Source organism: Thamnophis sirtalis, unplaced genomic scaffold (assembly GCF_051295495.1).
Source record: "Thamnophis sirtalis isolate CommonGarterSnake01/CBP01778 unplaced genomic scaffold, rThaSir2_p1.2 scaffold_6, whole genome shotgun sequence".
Classification (NCBI taxonomy): Eukaryota; Metazoa; Chordata; class Lepidosauria; order Squamata; family Natricidae; genus Thamnophis; species Thamnophis sirtalis.
In genome coordinates this window covers 14,710,823-14,732,442 of record NW_028261386.1, presented here as the reverse complement: position 1 = coordinate 14,732,442, position 21,620 = coordinate 14,710,823, and the positions used below count along the sequence as shown (strand labels likewise).

At 42.5% G+C, this 21,620-nt stretch overlaps 1 protein-coding gene across 4 annotated transcripts in view; it reads left to right on the top strand.

Moving 5' to 3' along the window:
* Positions 1–17,650, top strand: part of COL26A1 (collagen type XXVI alpha 1 chain) — a 211,159-nt gene extending 193,509 nt beyond the window's left edge. For 2 of the 4 annotated variants that reach the window (XM_087717243.1, XM_087717244.1), the window contains exons 10-15: positions 739–801; positions 5,206–5,250; positions 9,558–9,602; positions 12,138–12,222; positions 13,143–13,307; positions 16,423–17,650. In XM_087717243.1, the coding sequence (XP_087573369.1) occupies positions 739–801; positions 5,206–5,250; positions 9,558–9,602; positions 12,138–12,222; positions 13,143–13,300 (396 nt within the window). In that variant the 3' untranslated portion in view covers positions 13,301–13,307; positions 16,423–17,650. The remainder of the gene's footprint in view (positions 1–738; positions 802–5,205; positions 5,251–9,557; positions 9,603–12,137; positions 12,223–13,142; positions 13,308–16,422) is intronic. The other 2 variants (XM_087717245.1, XM_087717247.1) reach the window with 2 other exon arrangements.
* Positions 17,651–21,620: the final 3,970 nt, after the last annotated feature.

Sequence of the window (21,620 nt, the reverse complement as noted above, 5' to 3'; positions counted from 1 at the left end):
GTCGTAAAAGGTGATGACATGATCCCGGGAAACGGCAACAGTCATAAATATGAACCAGTTGTCAAGCATCTGAATTTTGATCACATGATCATGTGGATGCTGCAAAGATCATAACTGTTTTTCAGTGCTGTTGAACAGTCACTAAATGAACTGTTGTAAATCAAGGACTAGCTGTAATTTCACTCCCTGAACAAATGGTTTTAAGGTGAGAACTACCAGAACTTTTTCAGCTGAAATATTGCTAGTTATTTGGCCTAAAGATAGGCTAGAGAAAAGCATCACATACTGTGTAAAACCAGCATTTGTAACATGGATGTCATCGGTAGGTGCAATAATGCTTGCAGGGCATGGTAAAACCAAGGCAAGATAAGTGTGTGATCTATCTGTTTTGCAAAAGGCTATATTTTCTGCCTATGAAAAGATCCAGCGCTATGTATTAATATGACATTACAATAACATCTTGTATTGTTTATATTATAGTAGTGAATTCAACCAGTGACTATTGATAAGTATAAAACATAAGACGTAATTATTGCTGAAGGAGCCATCAGAGATTACAGTTTTTCATAAGCCACTGTAACTTTTAATGCAGCATTTCTCAGTCTGGGCTGTTTTAAGATGTATGGACTTCAGCTCCCAGAATTCATGCAGGCTGGGGAATCCTGGGAGTTGAAGTCCACACATCTTAAAATAGCCCAGGTTGACAAACACAGTTCTAATGCCATTGCTTTCCATCAGGGCACTCCTGGTTCTCCTGGACAGCCTGGGCTGAAGGGCCCAAAAGGTGATCGGGGCGAAAGGGTAAGTCAATTTTTAGATTTATGCCAGATCACCGGTGTGGTTCAGCAGATCCCTTTTACGCATTAAAAATATGCATGATGAACTTGATGATATGCATGATGAGTCAATGGACATAATTGGAATTTTGGAAGCATGTTTTAGGCATCCTCACATAGTGATTATTTGGCTTGCTTGCTCACTTAAGAGTTCCTTCATCTACACCATTGTCTCTCCATGTTGGCAACGTTAAGATGTGTGGATTTTTCAACTCTTAGGATTCCCCAGCAGAGATACCAGTGTGAGGAATTCTGGGAGTTGAAGTCCACACGTCTGAAAGTTATTAAAGTTGAGAAACTTTGTTCTACCCTTTCTTCAAAATTCTATCCCGACTGACCTGTTAAAAGATACGGGAAACTAGATTTACCCCTGAGTGAATCAGAAGGCTGTAATTTGTCTTTGTTTCCATTTCCTAAAAATTCAAGTGGGACTCATATGAAGAAATAAGGATTAAGTGGGAGGCTATTGTTGATCTTGCAAAGAGCCAGCTTTCCATCTTTTAATTAAAAGAGTGAGGAGGAAGTCTTGCTGGGATCAAAGATATTTCCTGAAGGAACCTTCGTGTTACATGATGCAATTGTGATATTGGGCTGACTAATTCCACACAGTGCTGGAGTACATCATAGGCTTGGATATGGCTTGCTATTTGGTAACTATACAATGTCAACACCGCAACTCACATCTCAACATTCTCATTGTTGTTACCTGTAATGCAAGGGGAACTGTCCTTAATTCCCCTGCCTGCAGGTAGTCCTTGAGTTATAACCGTAATGGATCCTGCCCATCACTTTCGTAAGACGCAACAGACATAAATCGGGTCAGCAGTATGACTGACCCGATTTTATGACCTTTTTTGCAATGGTTGTTAAGTGAACTCATAGCAATAGCAATAAAATTTTAGGCTTATATACCACCCCACACCTCCTTTACAGGAGTCTCTGAGCGATTTAGACTTGGAATAACTTTGTTGTCACTTTGAATGCACACTAATCGGCATACATTAAAATGAAATTGTTGTATGCAACTCTCAAAGGGTCTCCACATCCTCTATGCACTAAATAAACACGACTAAATAAATAAATACAAAAGTATGCATATACCACATATATTGTATGACACGGAGAAACAACACAGTCTAGTTCGGTTGTGTACATGTACATGGCGAGAGAAACGAATCTTGCGAGTTTACCAGGCAGATGGCATAGGGGAAAAAGTTGTTACAGAATCTGGTGGTCCTGCTAGAAATGCTTCGAAATCTCCTTCCAGAGGGAAGCAACAAAAACAGAAGTACAATGTAAAAGCATTATTTGCATACTGCCCCCAACAACCTGACTCCTCATTTTACTGACCTTGAAAGGATGGAAGGCTGAGTCAACCTTGAGCCCCGTTAGGATTGAACTCCATGCTGTGGACAGAGTTTGCCTGCAATATTGCATTTAACCCCTACACCACCAGGGCAAACTCATGGTTTTCTATAGGCTAAAAACAGAAAGTAAATACTGGCTTTTGGTTAAACCATCATAAAACATGGTCACGTGAACTTGGGATCAGTGGTGGGTTTCAATTTATTTTACTACCAGTTTGCTTCTGCGTGCTTGCACGAAGGGCAGGTGGGCAGAGCCTCCCACCACTGCCACTACCGGTTCGTCTGATCTGGGGTGAACTGGCAGAAACCCACCTCTACATGTGTTCTGACCCCCTCCTCCATCCAGTAACAAATGCCAAGACAAGCTTAGCTGGAATGCCACAATACTTTATTAGCAGGGAACATAAATCTTTGTGGCTGAAAGCCCAAACACTAGCGAACAGATAAAGAACCTTGGCAGCAACCCAGACTCCGACAGATACAGATAACAGCTTCTCCATAGTTGATAATTAAGTTGAATCCTGCAACCAGACTCCTCCCAAAGTCCCTCCTTACATACTATCTTGAGAGGAACCTAATTACAACCACCTGGGTCCGATTATCTTCTGTATCTGCGTAGTTGTTCTCTACGTCAATCTGCCCGCCGTTGCCGGGAGTCCAGGACCACCTCCCTTGTCTCCTCTCCACTGCTCCAAGGCCTGATGTCAGGAGCACACTCCCTTTGGCTTTCACTGCTGCTCCATGCCTCAGGTGCCCCCTCGTGGCCAACCAGCCTCTCTGATCCCTGCTCAGAGTTGGAACCCTGTCCACAGTCCTCCACATCTTCCAGAGCCGATTCATAGGGCCCCTCGCTGTTGGAGTCTGTTTGCAGCTCCAACGGCTCCTGCTGGGCCACAACAACATGGGATGCTGCAAATGGCAGTAAATGTAACCCAGTTGCCAAGCTCCTAAAGTGCGGTCATGTGACTACGTGGGGGTTGACCGTTGGAACTTTGAAACCAAGTGTAAGTACCCCCATGTATATCCATCAGAACTTTGAATGGTTGCTAAGCAGCTGGTCATAAGTCAAGAACTATCTGTATCCAACAGCTAAAATGTAAATTTTAAAAGAGTGTTAAATACTGAGGGAAAGCATCAATCCAGATTCAGAAGGGAAGAAGCAATCAGGCATAAATTGTCCATCCATAGACCAAAGTGTGCACTGTACTTATTGACACCACATTAAATCAAATGCATCATTACTGATGTAGCAAAAGCCCAGAAAAAGCTACACTTCTGTAAGGACTTACCAATTGGTATGAGGCAAATACGTCCATGCATACCAAATCACCATTTCCTCTTTGAATCTGCATTATAGCACAATGTAAGAAAACATGGTGGTATATGTATTGTCAAATATCATTTGGTCCTATAATACACTTAATGGCAGATATAGTTTGGTATATCTGAGATGATTACGATATCAGGAGAAGGGCCTTAGATGAAAAATGGCACTTCATGAGGAAATTCACGAGGAAAAAAGCTGTTCTCCAAGTAGGTGGGCCCTTAAATTATTCTCTCTTTCTCTTTCACTGTTCTGTTCTTCAATCCAGTAGATCTCTACTGATTGACCAAACAGGGAGTAGCTCAGGGGTGAAATGCTACCTGTTTGGAGTGGTTTGCCTGAACCAATAGTAAAGATGCCAGCGGTTCGTCTGAACCGGTAGTAAAAAAAAAAATGCTACCGGATTGGGTGAACTGGTTTTTCCAACGATCAGCTTTGATGCCCGATTTTTATTAGCTACAAAGCAGGATTTCCTGCTTTCTAGCTAATCTAAATTGCGTGGCACTGCGGATTCACCCCCCCACACTGTTTGCTTACCTTTGCTGGTGTGCTCAGTAGAAGGCTCCGCCCACCCACCCAGATGTCATTATGATGCTCTGTGCATGCGCAGAAGGTCCTGCGCATGCGTGGAGGTGCGCACTCACATTGCTACCGAATCAGTAGCAAAGATAAGTGGATTTCACCCCTGGAGTAGCTTCAGAACTTTCATAAGCTCTTATGAAAGGAAACTAAGAAAATTAATTTAACAATCAGGGGCTGCTCAAAAGAAGATTTCGAACAGAAGAAATTCTGTTCTTCTTCCATAGGTCAATGTGGAAAAACAGCCAATGCAGAAAAATAGCCAATGCCATTGAAATATATGAATCCCCATACATTTCAGAACAAAATACAATGTATATTAAAACCAATGTACGTTAGGCCCAAGGACTAAGTACTGTACATTCTACTACATCAATTTTAGTGATTAGGGTGCTGGTTTGAAACCAGAAGACCATCATTCTCCCTTAGGCATGAAAGCAAACTGGGGGACTTTGGGCCAGTCACTCTCTCTCAGCCCAATCCACTTTACAATGTTCTTATAGAGAAAATAGAAGGCAGGAATATTTTATTTGCTGTCTTGAAGTTTATGTAAAAATATGTTAAAAGTGCTGAGATAAAAAACTAATAAAAATAACATTTCCCAAGGATCACCAGTTATAGTTCCCTTAGTGTCTGAACTGCATTGCCTCTTCTGATCTTGAAATCAACATTGCTGGCATTTTAAAAAGCCTTATAAACACATGTTTTGAGCAGACTTTGAATTTTCGTTGGATTTTAATGCTCAATTGTAAATTTAGAAGTTTTACTAACTGTTTGAAGTTTTTATTGAAAACTGCCCTGAGGTATGGTAACTCATAGTTTAAAAAAACATAACAATAATACAAAGAAGCAAAAGGATCACAGAATTTGTTCCCCAAACCTTAGTTATTTCTTCTTCTAAAAGGTATTTCGGCTATCTGGTATCAAAACACTACATTTAATCAGTTTCATTTAATGTTGTTGTCGATTCTACATCCTGATGCTCATCTATCCCTTCTCTGATCTATCCCCTTCTCATGTAAACAAACAAAGAAACAAATTGCTTTAGCTACTAACCTAGCAGCTGGACTTTCCCATTAATTGATTTTACTTCTGACAGGGGCCAGCGGGGCAGACTGGTGAAAGAGGCATTAAGGGTTTTCCTGTAAGTGATTTATTTGTGTGTGTTCGTGTATGTTTTCGGCTTAATTTCACCCAAGGCATAAAGGTTGAGGTTCTACAGCATCCCCCTCCCGCTGAGACTACACCATAGCCAATAAACCAGGGATCTCCAAACGTGGCAACTTTAAGACTTGAGGACTTCCAACTCCCAAAATGCAGGCTGAGGAACTCTGAGAGTTGGATTCCACAAGCCTTAAATTTGCCAAATTTGCAGATCCCTGTAATAAGCTCCAGGGGATCAAATAAGGACTGGATCGTAACAACAAGATGAACAAGACAGGGTTCTTCATTTATCCCACTGCCCAAGGTCAGAAACAGGCTAGCACCCTCTTATAGCAGGGCGTCAAAGTTGATTTCATTGAGGGCCACATCAGGGTTGTGTTTCACCTCGGGGAGCCAGGGTGGGCATGGCCAGCTCAACGTCAATCATCGAGGATCCATTTTTGGCTGTGATGGCCTCCTGCAGCCCTCTGCCAGCAAAAACGGAGCTCCGGGAGGCCGCATGTGGTTCACTCATGGCTGCGCCATGCACGTGGTGCGCTTGATGCATACTGCACACACATGCACAGTGCAATAAACTTCAATGTGCAATTTGCTCTGCGCATGTGCAGAAGCAAAAAACAAGATGGTGCTACCTATGGCACTGCCAGGAGAACTGGTTTGGGGGTGTGGCAGGCCTGGGTCACTGCTGGTTCCAGTGACCCTGGCTGCCAAACCACTACCAATTCAGCCGAACCGGTCCAAACTGGTAGGAACCCACCACTGCCGGGAGGACCGTGCACAGCCCTCCCGATCTCCCATTTTTGCTGGCAGAGGTACCACAGGCCAGTCTTTCACTGTTTCCAGGGCAGCCCTGCAGGAAAGATCTAAGCACCACACGGATCTTGAATTTGACACCCCTGCTGTACCCTTGTTCAAAACCAATTTGTCCCAGGCAGTCTTTGCTTCCTTACTTCACAAACACTCAGTGGGTAGGTTTCAAGGAGGAGTACATTACCTCTTCACCCGTCAAGTCTTCTTAATACATGCCATGTCATAAACATGACCATTATTCTTCTACATAGAACTGGCAACATCTTGAGGCTGAAGCAAGCCACAATCCGGCCACTTAGGCACTGGGCTGAGGTTGCTGAGCTGGGAGAGAGATGAGTATCAAACTGCCTGTTACTCTTCTCCTCTAATAGCCTGCCCAGCTCTTATCTCCAGCCCATTATTACATCAACGTTCACCCTCCACACTACCCCCTCTTAGTTCTTCCTTGCTTCCCCTATTAGCTGCAGGAGTCCCAAAGGCCATCCTCCCCTCCCAGCTCACATTCATCGCTCTTCCATTCACACATCCTTCCATTCCCACTCTATCCATCTGGTGTGTATCTGATCTAACCACTCTGCCAAACCTCTTGGTGTCGGCACTCTTCTGGTTCCAGAAACAGAAGGGTCTCATCCAGAGGTGGGTTCCTATCTATTCGATCTGGTTCGGCCGAGTAGTTAGTAACTCTGGCGGATATGTGACACTACCGGTTCTATGATTGGCGATGCCATCGTGATTTTCTGTTCTGCACATGCGCAGAACAATCTTTATTAAAAAATGTAATTTTTATTTGTTTTTTAATGTTGTGTGCATGCACAGATCGTTTTAAATGAAAATGCGCATGCGCGCGGAACAAATTTTTTTACTACCAAACTGGTAGTAACGGGTTGGAACCCACCCCTGGTCTCATCTCTTCACTTTTATTCCATCCATTATTTTTCCTTTGACTTTATTCACTCGCTACTCATATTAACTGGGGCACCAGGAGTCCCAGCCATCCCTTAGGTTCTCTCAGATCAGATGTGCTAACCTCTTTCCTATCATCCATGCCAGCATCTTTTTGAGGCTAATTTATTACACACAGATTGTGTAACTTCTGTTCCTTTGTGGCTTCATTTCAGTCCCATCCCCATCATCAAGACCCTCTTGAAGGACCAATAACAATTGCCCAACGCCTCCTATTTAGACCCTGTGGCTTGTATTTAATGACTGGTTGTAGCCTCAGGCCAACGGTCTAGACTTGGCCTCCAAAATGGCCTCCTCCCTGGGACACTAATCTAAATCCCCATCATCCCCTCACTGTCCATTAACCACTTGTCAGGGTCCTCTATTGTCCCATCCTTCACTTTCTGGATCACCTGATAGTCTTCATTGCCCTACATCAGTGGTTCCCAAACTTGGCAACTTTAAGACTTGTGGACTTCAACTCCCAGAAGTCCACAAGTCTTAAAGTTGCCAAGTTTGGGAACCACTGCCCTACATTGTTTCTCGTAGCAGTAGATTTCATTCTCTAATCCCATTTTACTTTCTGTCATGTTATTTTGTTTGCCACTTCTCTTATCCACTTTTCTTCTGCCCGGCCCCCTCTGTTCTTTCCTTTCCCTTTCCTTTTCCTGCTGATTTCTTCCCTCCATGTCAGTCATCATCTCAGTCTCCTGTATGATTTGTTCTCAGTCCTCTCTTTTGCTTTCCAGTTCTATCCCCATCCCCAATTCCCCTATACTGTCTGGGTCTCTTATATTGCCTTCTTCTCCCAGGATTGCCGGGGGGGGGGGGGGGATGGGCCGCTCTCACTGATCAGCAACCCCTCACAGCCTCTTGCACTGCCCATTCCTGGGCATGATCTTCCTGACTGCCATGAAACCTGCCAGCCATCCCTGCCCAATCCAGTTGGCCAAATCTGTTCCTTTGTCCAGCTCCTCTGCATACTTATGCCACCACTATTGAAACTTTGAATCGGGGGTCATAAGTATCTTTTGAGGGGGACTGTTGTAACTTCAAATGGTTACTAAGACAACAGACTTAAGTCAAGGACTGCTTGTAACCAACGCTGATTTGAAGGAACGAAAAAGAAAACAAAATCTATACTTATTTTTTTCCTCTTTCACTTTACTCAGATTTGTAGTGGCTGCAATTTTGGGATTTCCAGCTTAAATCCATCCCAAAGACCTTAGATTAGAGAAACGGCACAGAAAGACCATGTAAAAGTGGATTCTTCCATTTTGTTAAAAAACTAATAACTTCTCCCCCTATATTAACTTTCTGCCTCTTTCTTCACTGGCAAAATCTCTTTCCGTCCTTCGCATTCGGAGTTTTTCAAGGACAGTCAAGCCAGCCCTCTGTTTTCAATCCAATGCTTTTGTTTGTGGAGAGCTGCTTCTTGGGTGGGCCAGGAGATAATTTTAAAGCACACCACTAATGGATAGCGTATTTCAGGAAGAGATCAAAGCCGATGCATATTGTTAATGGATTTCAGACCCCACGCTTGTCCCTGGAGTGGTGTTTCAATAAGCCAGGTGTACCTGTGCTGAAGCAGCTGACCGCAACCACTGTTGGCTCTAGAGGGAGCCTCCTAAATGTTATTGGCAAGCCCTATCATGGCTTGCTTGGTTTCATGACTCTACCCATTAGGTTTGTAACCCCTATTTGATTCAACAACCAATAGCATTGACTAAGCTACTGTTGGAAGCAGTGTCCATCTGGGTTCAGTTCCAAGTGGGGAAAAAGACACTGGAAACACGGAGGCTGTTTGGAAAGATGGTTTAATGGTGGACAGTATCACATGGCTTGAGCTCCTGAGCAGAAAAAGGGCAGAGATGCTGAGAGAGCCTGAGTTTTATACCCTCTATTGGGCCTCACCTCTCTGTTTCCTGTTCCTGTGTAAGAAATGTATCCCATTGGCTGTCAGACTCCCAGGGGGCGGAGGTCTTAGCTAACTCTGTAGGCTTGGTGTCCCAGGCTTGCTTGAGCCTTTGCTGGGTGATGTAATCTTCCCAGGTGCCATGTGGTGAGATGGGCAGAGGGCTAATCCTACCTTTGCTATGTAGAATAGACTGGCTCAGGCCTTAATGGCCCATTGACAAAAGTGGGGGGTGGGAGGGCAGAAAGTTGCAGGGAGCTGCTTTGTCTTTAAAAACATGTCTCTCCTTTTCTCATTCAGGGAAATATAATATTCTGCCTTTTTAATATTTCCTAAAATACTGCATTTCTCTGGGAGAGAGGTGGCTGCTAACTTCCTACACTACTTAAGGGTTTCCTTGGAGAACATAGAGTAGCTTTCTCCAGCCAGTATTGGAGGAAGAGCTGATGAGAATTGAGAGTTGGAAGTCCAGCACTTCAGGGAGAGACGACATTGGGGAATGTGGAAGGAGACTAAGATCTTGAATCGTAGCTCATAGCACGGTTCTGTCCCTCCTTTACTACTGGAAAGACACTGTTGCCAGTCTGATATCAATTTCTGTCCGCTTTTTCTTTTTTTAGGGTGAACCTGGTAAGAAAGGTGAAGAAGGAGACAGAGGTGCCGATGTAAGGATGCAGTCAACTTTTCTGAATCATTTCAGCAGTCTCTCCTTGTATCGTTGTGTAGCATTATCTAGCACTGAGTTGGAAAAGGCCATCTCAGGTTCAGAAGCCTATTCTTGGAGTTCATAAAAAGGCCAGCATTCTAAGCCAAATGTCTCGGAAAGTAGGAGAGATTCTTTAATATTCCATGTCCTGGAGGGCTTTCCTTGACAAGTGGTAAAGCAGTGCGTGCTTCTTTGTAAGAAACTAAATCTGACAGCGCTTGTGGTAAATGAGGTGACAAAGAAAGAGACCTCCTCTGACTTGATGGCATTTGATGTAGCAGGTTCACTTCCTAAAAACTCTTCTTTTCAATCACTGAAAACTCAAACTTCCCAATTAATTCAGATTCAGTAAATTCCCTGATTGTGGAATTGGCCACTCGGAGAAGGGTAAACGTCATAGAACCAGCGGTGGGTTTCACGTTTTATTACCGGTGTGTGGGATTCAAATAATTTAACAACTGGTTCTCTGCCCTAATGATTTCTTCCGACAACCAGTTCACCAAACTGCTCAGAAAGTTAACAACCGGTTCTCCCGAACTGGTGCTAACTGGCTGAATCCCACCACTGGGTTAGCCGCTCGCACGCCCCTTCCAAGAATGTCCCTGGCCTTTCGCGTATGCGCTTTGCTTGTGTGCGTGCCTTCCATGCATTCGCCCGGCCTCAAAAACGTGCTTAAATAGGATGGCATAGAGCCACGGGCAAATCGCCCATCCATGATTTCTGCTACTGGTTCGGGGGAACCGGTCTGAGCCGGCTGAATACCACTTCTGCTTAGAACTAAATATAAATCTGAGCAGTGATACCTCTGTGTACACCATCTTCTCTGGATTAGGTTTTCGTTCAGTTTCAAGTCACCTCTAGACTAATTCAGAAGTTCCTGTCTCTGTGGGAGAAATAACTGGAAATGGGATGGGGGAGAGAGGGAATGGGTGCCCTCTGCATATTAATTGCAGTTCATTTTGAGCCTCCAGTTGACCTTCTGTGCTTTAATTCAGGTAGAGGTTCAAAAACTGGTCAGACAGAATGGAAATCTGCAGGAGTTTGGAAGGTGTGGAGTATAAGAAAAATCTCCAAACACCACTGTATGAGATCAGGGTCCGATTTTAAATGTGAAATACCGTTGTATGATATCTCCATGCTGTTATCAGAGCTTCCGGTCATTGCATGTCAGGCTTTAAATCCTATTTGCTCCCAATTGCTCTGATTTCAACAAGAGGAGTTGAAATGCCAAATGTTAAATATGAACTGCTTTTAGCAAACCCATAGCAATCCATTGGGTTGCTTAATGACCACACTGCTTGATTAATGACTGCTGCAAGAAAGATAATAGAATTGAGTCAGTCACCTGATTGGCCCTGTTTTATGACCCTTCCAACATATGACTATAACGGGCAGGCTCCATCACAGCTGTAGGTCGAGGACTACCAGTGTCAACCATTTTGAAACAATACAGCCAGTCCTTAAGAGGTTGAATGAGTCACTGAAATACTTCCCATTTGCTTTAAGAAAAGCAAAGAGGAAATAGGAGTTTAACACTGCTGGAAGAAATGTCCATCTGGGTCAGTGGTGGGCTTCAAATTTTTTTAGAACCTCTTCTGTAAGTGTGGCCTGCTTTGTGGGAGTGGCTTGCCAGCCATGTGACTGGGTAGGAGTGGCTTGCAGACAAGTGATTGGATGGGCGTGGCCAACTTGTAAAATGTGGTGAAATTCACTTAACAATGCTCTTGCTTAGCAACCAAAATGTTGGCTCAGAAACTCTGGCATTTGAAGCACACTAGTCTTAAAGCTGTCAAGTTACAAGATCCTTGCACCCCTAACCCTTTAGGAAAAAAAACCCCAGAGGTGTTCAAACTTGACAGCTTTAAGACTTGTAGACTTCAACTCCCAGAATTCCTGCTCTTGCTCATCTTGATGATGTGTGGACGAGGTTAGAAGAGGTTAGAACTGGCAGGAACCCCTCTCTGATCTGGGTTCAGTTCCAAGTGGGAAGAAAGACGCTGAAAACATGGAAACTGCTTGGAAAGATGGTTTTAATGGTGGACAAGACCAAGTGGTTTGAGATCCTGGGGGAAAAGGGATGCTGAGAGTGCCTCGGTTTTATGCCCTCTCTGGGCTTTTGAATTTAAGCTTGTACTCTGATTGGTTGTCAGAGTCCCATGGGGCCATGTAGGGCTAACTTTGTAGGGTTTTTTTGAGTCCCACGTTTGGTTGACTCCTGTTGGGTGATGATGTAATGAAAGGGCTTTGGGATTCCTATTATGGCTCTGCCTGAAGGAGGTAGATCTTTGTTATGTAGAATAGACTGGCTCAGGTCTTAATGGCCCATTGACAAAGGTGGTGGGGGATGAGTTTCTGCCTCCCTTTGGGTGACATATTCTGCCCTTTTAATATTTCCTAAAATATTTCATTTTTCCAGGAGAGGGATGGGTGCTAACTTCCTACAACCCCATGCACAAATGTCTTGTCCCTCCCCCACTTTTTCTCTCCTCTGTAGGGTGAAGGGGTCCAACAACTGCGAGAGGCCTTGAAGATTTTAGCAGAGAGGGTGCTAATTTTAGAACACATGATAGGGATTCATGGTGAGTGCCGGAAAACCTGGCTTTACTTCAAGGGACCTGCTTGCCTTATCCCAGAGGGCCAGTGTGAAAGGTAGTTGGCCAAAAGTCCAATTTAAAGACTTGAAGAAGGGACAGTTTATTGTTGTCTATTCAAAGGTGCCAACCCCTGAACATTGGATCATATATGCCAGGGGTGTCAAACTCACGTCATCATGTCGGCGTCATGTGATGTATCAGGACTCCCCCCCCTTTCCCCCCTCCGTGTGGGCGGGCCCAGCACACGACGCATCCGGCCCGCAGGCTGTGCGTTTGACACCCCTGATATATGCAGTTCAGCAACTCAGTAGTGAGAGGATGCATCGCATTTTCGTCTAAATTTCAAAATGCATTTCTACATTTGTACCTGGTTATTGAAATGAGCAGGCACAAATTTTAAATCAAAACCAGGGCACGTTTCCCTTTCGGGTGATGAGATCTGATTTTTGGAAGGGCAAAAGGGCTTTTTTGGAGTGGGCCCCTTACAGTTTGGCTAAGTATGGCAATACAGCAAGAGCAGCCACAGGTCCAGAACGCCATTCATTTATGAATTCTTTAGGTTTCTGTTCTGCCTATTTTCCCCACAACAAAGACACCCCCAGTGGCGCAAGGTGGGTTGAGAGAGAACGTCTGCCCCAAAATCACTGACTAGAACTCACCGTCTCCCAGTTTCTAGTGCAGCATTTTGACTGCTACACGAAACCAGTCCTTGGTTATTTGGATAGCAGCTGATTGCAGTATTTATAATTGACTGCCATTGATCTGTCTGCCTCTCTGGCAGCCAAAGCTTTCAGACTTTCTCTCTTTCCAGGGAGGTGAGGGGTTCCTCCATGGCCAGGGCATTTCCCACTGTCCCCTCCCTGTTTTTTAAACAACACCCCCGTCCCGGTTTCCTTTGTTTTCAGATTCTTTGTCTTCCGTTGAACCAGGCTCAGGACAAGACGTGATCCTGGGCGCCCCGCTCCGAGCAAACACGAAAAACAAGCGACACCATTCGAACCAGATCCTTTCTTCACTTCTGGATGACAGCAGACCCAGGGCGAGAAGTGACCGGAGGCAATAAAACTTTAGTAAGACTCCTATGCTCCCTCTCCCTTTCAGTTGTGCAAGGCAGTGCAAACGTGTGCAGACGTGTCACCTCTTATTGGTCTTCCCACTCAGTAATTGCCTTGGCTGTGAACAGTGTTTTTCAAAGAGTAAATATTTGTTGGGAATTTGAGAAAGTTCTAACAAACTCACTTTCCAGTGGCAAAAATATCAGAAGGAATTTGATGGCGCCTTCTCTCACTGACAAAATTTACCAAAAGGCATAATATATATACATATACATATGTATGTATGTATGTATGTATGTATGTATGTATGTATGTATGTATGTATGTTATATTTGTGCTGATAAATAAATAAAGGGAGACTTTTTCAGCACAAATATAACAAATGTAACAAAAAGGCAACAGTAAAAAAATATTGGGTTCTGTCTGGATGGTCTCTTGTGACGAGCCAAAGGACAGAGAATGGAAGTAGATATACCCTTACTGGAATTTGAATTTAGGCTGTTTTCACATGTTTGGCAGTTATATTAACCTCTAAGCCACAAGCTCTCCTCCCTCATAAGCTGAGCCAGGGGAATGATTAAGTGTTTTGTCAAAGCACCTGGTATGCTCCCTCCCATATTTGGCCATACCAGGTGCTTTGACAAAACCCTTTATATATACCAAATTGCTTCTGATATTTTTGCCACTGGAAAATGAGTGAGATATATATAAGTAAGTGTAAGCGAGATACATACATACATACATACATACATACATACATACATACATACATACATACATACACACACCAGAGGTGGGTTGCTGCCAGTTCGACCCAGTTCGGCTGAACCGGTAGTGGAATTCAGGCCTGGGTCGCAGAACCGGCAGTGACCCAGGCCTGCCATGCCCCCAAACTGGTTCCATCGCTGCCGCTTGGCCGCCGCCATTTTGGATTTTAGTGACTGTGCGTGCGCATGCGTGCAGAACAATTAACATTGAACAGTGCATGCATGCGTAGCAAGAGTCTGGCATTCACGCACACATTACACATGAGTTGCGAACTGGCAGTAATGCCGGCAGCAACACACTCCTGACATATACATATACATGTACATGTACATGTACATGTACATGTACATATACATATACATATACATATACATATACATATACATATACATATACATATACATATACATATACATATACATATACATATACATATACATATACATATACATATACATATACATATACATATACATATACATATACATATACCCTCAGCTTGAAAATTTCCAGACAATCCTATACAGTAACTAAATCCAAGCAGTTCTTGCATTTGGTGTTTCAAATGAAAAAAAAAAGATGGCATAGAAGGAGAAACACAAGAAGAGGGAAAAGGAAAACAAAGTAATTCAAGCATGAATTAATGTGCCTTACTTATTAATATTAAAAATGATCGACAAAAAACACTATTTTTTCATCTTTTGTGCATCACACATAGAAGCAGCCTGGCACCTCCCAGTATGCTCTCCAAACAAGAATAGTGGTGGTTGGAATTGTAATTCTAGCCAGTTAAGACGCACCAGGTTAGGTAATGCTATCATACAGCAAATCTCAAATAGCTGAGTAATACAGAACAGAATAGAACCAAACAGAACAGAATAACAGAGTTGGAAGGGACCTTGGAGGTCTTCTAATCCAAACCGCTGCTCAAGCAGGAGATCCTATACCACAGGGGTCAAACTGATGACATCACATTACCATCACGTGACGTTTTGCAGCGTTTCCCCCCTTCGCGGAGCTGGGGTGGGTGTGACCTGCATGCGATGCATTTCGCCCATGGGCCGCCAGTTTGACACCCCTGTCCTATACCATTTCAGACAAATGGCTGTCGAATCTCTTTGTAAAATCCTCCAGCGATGGAGCACCCACAACTTCTGAAGCACCCAGGAGCATTTAATTTTGGAAAAGCTGCCGTTTTGTTATGCTTATTCTGGAATATTACTGTATATCAGCATTGTCTTCAGTAGGGAATTAAAATCAACAAAATGTTGGATGGAATATGATTCAAGCCCCACCCTTAAGGGAGGGGATTACAAAATATATTTCATCTGCCATCTTGCTGATTTTGACACACCTCCATACCCAACAGATGCCCCTTCTCTGTATTGATGAAGCATAATTTTTGAGACAACGAGACAAGGCTGGCACCACTAAGAGCCTCAGGGAATCTACTTATAATAGAAAATCCACCTGGCATCCATTCAATAATTCGTTAATTGAAATCCCTTCATCATTCAAACCTTTCCGGGATTCCCTTTGGGATAGATTTCTGCCTAGTGGTTTGTTTTTTTTGCTTTTTAAATCTGCAAAGCAGAGGTGTAGATCTTTTTGTAACTCAAGAACTGTCTTTGGCTTCTGTGTAATATTGTATTTTTCGGAGTATAAGATGCACCGGAGTATAAGACACACCAAGATTTTGAAGAGGTAAATTTAAAAAACAAAGTTTTTGCACTCTTCAGGCCTCCCAAACCCTCTGCACGCCTCATTTTTTGTGAAAAATGGGGCATGCAAAGAGTCTGAGAGGCCTGTAAAGTGCTCCTTTAGACTGAGAGTGGGGCAAAAATGAGCAAAAATGCCCTTTTTTTGTAAAAATAGGGCCATTTTCTGCAAAAAAAAACAGGGCATGCATAGGCTTTGGGAGGCTTGTAGAGTGCTCCTGGGGGGCAAAAACGAACAAAAAATGGCTCATTTTTTGCTCGTTTTTGCCCTCCCCAGCCCCCAGGATTACTTTGCAAGACTCCCAAACCCTCTGCATGTCCATTTTTGCGAAGGGGGTGTGGTTTCTGGAAGCCAAAAATGCTGTATTCAGCATATAAGATGCACCCAGATTTTCACCCTCTTTTTGGGGGGGGGAGGTGCGTCTTATATTCCAAAAATATGGTAAATTGCCTAAGAAAACAGTGGGTGTTATTGGAGGAAACATCAAGCTTGGTTGGGTTTACATTAAGAAAAATTAAATAGAATTAAAAATATTACATGATAAGAAAGTAAAGACATGAAATTGAATTGGTTCCTCCCATGACAGTCACAACGGGAGTTCAAAAGTGAAAGAAAATGTTAATGGATTCCTTTTCATTGGTAGGTCCAACAGCGAAGGCTTGAAGAGACCTCTGTTTACTCCTGTTGGGAAGTCCTGCAGGTCAGGAGGATGGAGCCATGTCCAACTGGAATACCTTCCTTGAACTTTCCATGATCTTTTAAAAAATATTCTTCACATTTTACATACCTGCTATTTCTGTTCTTGTTTCGGGGGCCCGTCTCAGGTGATTACAATAAAGTTCCAATCCCAAGAAGTCTCATGTGATAAAGACAGCAACATTTAGAGAGATGTCTGTAACATCACTGATGGGACCTGTCTGCCATGGAGCCAGTGTTGCAGTCTAGAACCTTCTGGGAATAACATTCTAGAGCACACACCCCAATCCACGAAGAGTGCGGAATGAGTTTATTGGCCCTACCATGGCTTTGAATGAATGGACTATGCACTGCAGAAAACAACCCAAGTTGATATTGCAAGGGAGGGGGGACAATTAATAGAAGTAAGCTGTAGTTAATGATCACCCCAAGACTGTTACTGATCTTCTAATTGTAGAACTCACACCAAGCATTTAAGAAACCTCAGTTACACAGTTGAGCTCGGTCTGAAAACCATCATTCTATATAAATCTTTGTGTTATCCAGATTTGAGGGGCCTAGCCAAACTTGACTGACCTTGAGAAACTAAACAGAACTGGTGAACATGTAGATTGGAGATCACCAGGAAATCTGTAGGTTAGGTTGAGAAGTCAATCAAGTAACTGAGAAGAATGTAATGCCGCCTCCTTAAATACTGTTGCCACGAATATTATACGGATATGGCTCATATAGCCACAGAGCCAAGCACTAGGGAATGTACATACTTTCCTTTAATTCTCCCCCAAATCCAACTAGATTTTTGAGCAGTAACTTTGATGTTATAATCCAAAATTAAGGTTTATAAAGCCAATAACTTTCTCATTTTGCAAGAGTTTACCATCTGTGGTTCTGCTGTGGCTAATTTCTTACCTGTAAGGTGTTTTTTTTTTAGATTCCTTCCTTATTTCACTTCTTACTAAAGTTCATTTGGACCTGTTATTGATATATATTTTGATAATGCTCCTAAATGAATGAAAGTTCACAGGCAAAGTGTGGAGAATGGCCTCACCCCTTGCATTTTAGTTCAACCATGAGATGTCAATGGCAGAGAAAAGAATAGTGTGGCATTCCTAGCATGTAAGGGAAAAAATGAAGTGTCTTATGGCATCTTAAATATTAATAAATTTATTATCACATATGGTTCTGTATATCTCAGTCGGCTTCATTAGTGATCAGATCTGTGATCAGATTGTGATTAACAAAAGATTATATAATCAATTTTTTAAAAGACATTTTTGGCTTGTTTGTTATAAAAGACTAACATCACACCCATCCTTCTAGAATTGAAATATGCAGATGTTTGTCCCTGTATCTATTAGGAGGGACAGCTGAGGTGGTTTTAAGGCTTTCCAGAACTTAAGTAGAATTCACATAAAGTCTTCCAGACATACAAATGGTTTGCTAACTGCAGGGGTCGGCAAACTTAAACACTCAAAGAGCCATTTGGACCCATTTCCCACAGAAAAGAAAACGCCGGGAGCCACAAAGTTCCTAACCGGAAGCCCCCTGTTCAATTCTGGAGCTGACCGGAAATTCAGTTCCCCCATCATAGAGTCTCCTCCTAGTGCGGCGTACTTTTTCCTCTACCTGTCATAACCGAAAGCCCTATCAATTGTGGAGACAACTGGAAAACCCTCCCCTTGCCATAGAGTCTTCTCCTGGCGCACTGTGCTTCTCTCTCCCCACCACCAGAAACTCCTCTCAAAATTGTGGCGCCGACCGGTGACAGAGCCGCAGCAGAGGGAGGAAAGAGCCACATGTGGCTCCAGAGCCGCAGTTTGCTGACCCCTGGCATAGAGGATATATCTTAGTTCAGTGATAGCAAACCTTTTAGACACCAAGTGCCCAAACTGCGTGTGCATGCATGCCCAAACTGAAAAGTGCCCATCTACTGACATGTGCATGCCACCATGCACATACATGTGCAGACATGTGTGCATACACAGCAGAGACCCGAAACCAGCTGGCCGGGAGGAGACGGGGCATCCCAACACCGACAGTGCAGCAAGATCTTTTTCTTTCGTGAGCTTCTGCTTTATTGTTTGCAGGGAAACAAAAGCTCACGAAAGAAACGCCAAGGAGATCTGACCTGGGGTGACAGCACGCATGCCAGCAGAGAGGGCTCTTCGTGCCACCTCTGGCACACGTGCCAACGGTTCGCCATCATTGCTTTAGTTCATTTACCGTAATTGAAATTCTTGCAACACAACTCAGTGCAGCTTATTAGATTTTTAAAAATGTGTTTATCAACCTGCAGCTTGTTATAAGTTTGTCTTAGAGCAATAGAAGGGCCCCTTGTTAATTAACAAGGGTAAAAATTAAAGCATACTTGATCTTTTTTCTAATGCTACTTTGTTTAAGGTATGTTATCATGGAAAATGAGAAAGAAAATATAAATGTAGCTGAAGGCTGTTTCAAGGTATCTTTCCTATATTCTCTTTACTGAAACTTGTTTAATATTTGAAAGCTATTAAAAATTACATTTCTTTCACTTTCTCCCTATCTTGAAGGTTTGGAAAACATAATTTGAAGGCTTCTGCCGAATCTTTTATTCCTCTGTTATTTAGCTGTAAACCAAAAGAGGTTAAATAGCTAGAAATGATTTAGGTTTTATAATTTGATTGCAAGTCGTCCTTTAAGACATGTACAATTTGCACATCTATAGTTTCTGATAATCAGCGGACTTCTTGTATGTTACGAAGTGAAATCATTTCGATAGGACCTACATTGCTCAACCATACCATTTTGTTGCTCTTTGATTGCAAAATGAGATTATGGATACCTAAAAGGTACATATTGCAAGTTCCTGGATGATTATGGCTAGGAGTAATTTGCAGAAACAAGGCAGACAGAAGCCAAGTGGTTAAGTCTTTTTCACGATGGTTTCCCTTATCTCCCTTCCCCAACATTATCACCAAGATTTTTCTTCCCTACTGGGTTTCATAAGGGATGCGGTGGCTCAGTGGCTAAGATGCTGAGCTTGTCGATCAGAAAGGTTGGCAGTTTGGCGGTTCAAATCCCTAGCGCCGCATAACAGAGTGAGCTCCCGTTACTTGTCCCAGCTTCTGCCAACCTAGCAGTTGGAAAGCATGTAAAAATGCAAGTAGAAAAATAGGGACCACCTTTGGTGGGAAGGTAACAGCGTTCCATGCCCCTTTGACGTTTAGTCATGCCAGCCACATGACCACCGACACGTCTTCGGACAGTGCTGGCTCTTCGGCTTTGAAACTGAGTTGAGCACCGCTCCTTAGAGTCGGGATGACTAACACATGTGCGAGGGGAACCTTTATCTTTACCTTACTGGGTTTTATATGTTTGAGTCTACCATAAAGAGGATGGCAGGAAGTAGTGATTGGATGATAAAGTAAAAAATCTGACAAGCAGCTACCTGCTTGCCTGCCTTTGTGCTGCATTGCAAATGTTTCTCTTTTTCCTTCATTGCTACTGTCCGAAATGTAAAATAGAAGCAGTTGCAGGAATTTTCCAAGTTGTGACTGGGAACTAATGCAGAGGTTACTCCTACGTGGAATGGGACAACTTGACATGGCCAACTCATCCTGGGACAACTCACTGTGAAACAATTAAACAATTCTATTTAATTATTTAAAATAAATAAAAATATTTTAATTTTCGCCATTCACATTTCATTCTGTCCCTCCTTTTGCATCCTTTCGTTAATGATTCTATTCTACTATTCCTTTAATATTAGTGTAGCTCTTGTGCTGTAGTGAGTTGTCCTGTGAAGGGTTGGCTGTGGTGAGTTGTCCTGCAGTGAGTTCGCCGTGGCAAGTTCTCCACGGCTGTCACGTTCCGGCGTTCACTTTGCATACAAACAGAGATTCAGTTTGTTTGGTGAAAAACTTTTTTTTTTTTTAATTATTTTTATTTTTTGGTTACATAGACAACAATAGGAAAGGGAGAGGATGGAGAGAAAAAAAAAGGGGGGGGAGGGAAAACCCATCTTCACATACAATATGTCGTTTAATCACAGGTGCATCCCTACTAAGTTTATACATCCCGTATCTCTCTATTGTATATTTAATAAGCACCACAATAAGCTAGGGTTTAAAAAACAAAAAACAACAAAGTAAAACAAGGGAGAGAGGAAGAAAAAAGAAAAAAAAAAGGGTGGGGGAAGGGGGGGGAGGCCAAAAAGGACAAAAAAAAGAAAAAAAAAGTTCAAAAAGAGAAGGGGAAAAGAGAAAAAAAAAGGGTGGGGGGAGGGGGGAAGGCCAAAAAGGACAAAAAAGGTCCAAAAAGGAAGGGGAAAAAAAAGACAAAAAAAAAAAAACCAAAAACAAAAAAAGAAAAAGAAAAAAAACCATCATCACATGCAGCATGTCGTTTGATTACGGTTGTTTTAACATCTACATCTTCAAATAATGTTTACCATCTCAGATATTTCCTCTAATGTAACTAAAGGTCTCATTTTCCTTCTACCATATATATTCAGTTAACATTAGCATTGTTTTCCCCCAGAGAATATACTTCTATTCATTGTTAACCTTGCATTTCATACCTTCAAACAGAGATCTTATTCCTTCATTGTTCAACAAGGCATCGCTGCCTATATATACCAGTTTTCATTTGTTCCCCTACTAGAATTACCTTATCAGCAGCGAAATATCATTATAATAAATTCTTAACCTTATACATTATATCACCAGACCTTATATTAGTACTTCCTTATATCATTGTTGAATTATTTCACAGCATAATTATATCATCATTTACTTTTTCCAATTAAAGCATAAGTATATCATTTTTCATTTCCAAAATTTTGTTCTTTTTCCCTTAGCCATTGATAAAACAGGTCCCATATCTTATAAAATTGTTCATCCTCTTGCTCTCTAATTTCAAATGTCAATTTACTCATTTCGGCACAGTCCATTATTTTTCGAATGATTTCTTCCTCTTTTGGTATTGTTTCATTTTTCCAGTTTTTTGCAAATACAATTCTGGCTGCTGTTACAACATTTACAATCAAATATTTTAAGTCTTTGTTGTAGGTTTCTGGTAAAATTCCCAATAAAAAGACCTCTGGTTTAAAGTCTATTTGTTTATGTATCATTTTCTCCAACCACATGTGGATTTTAGTCCAGTATC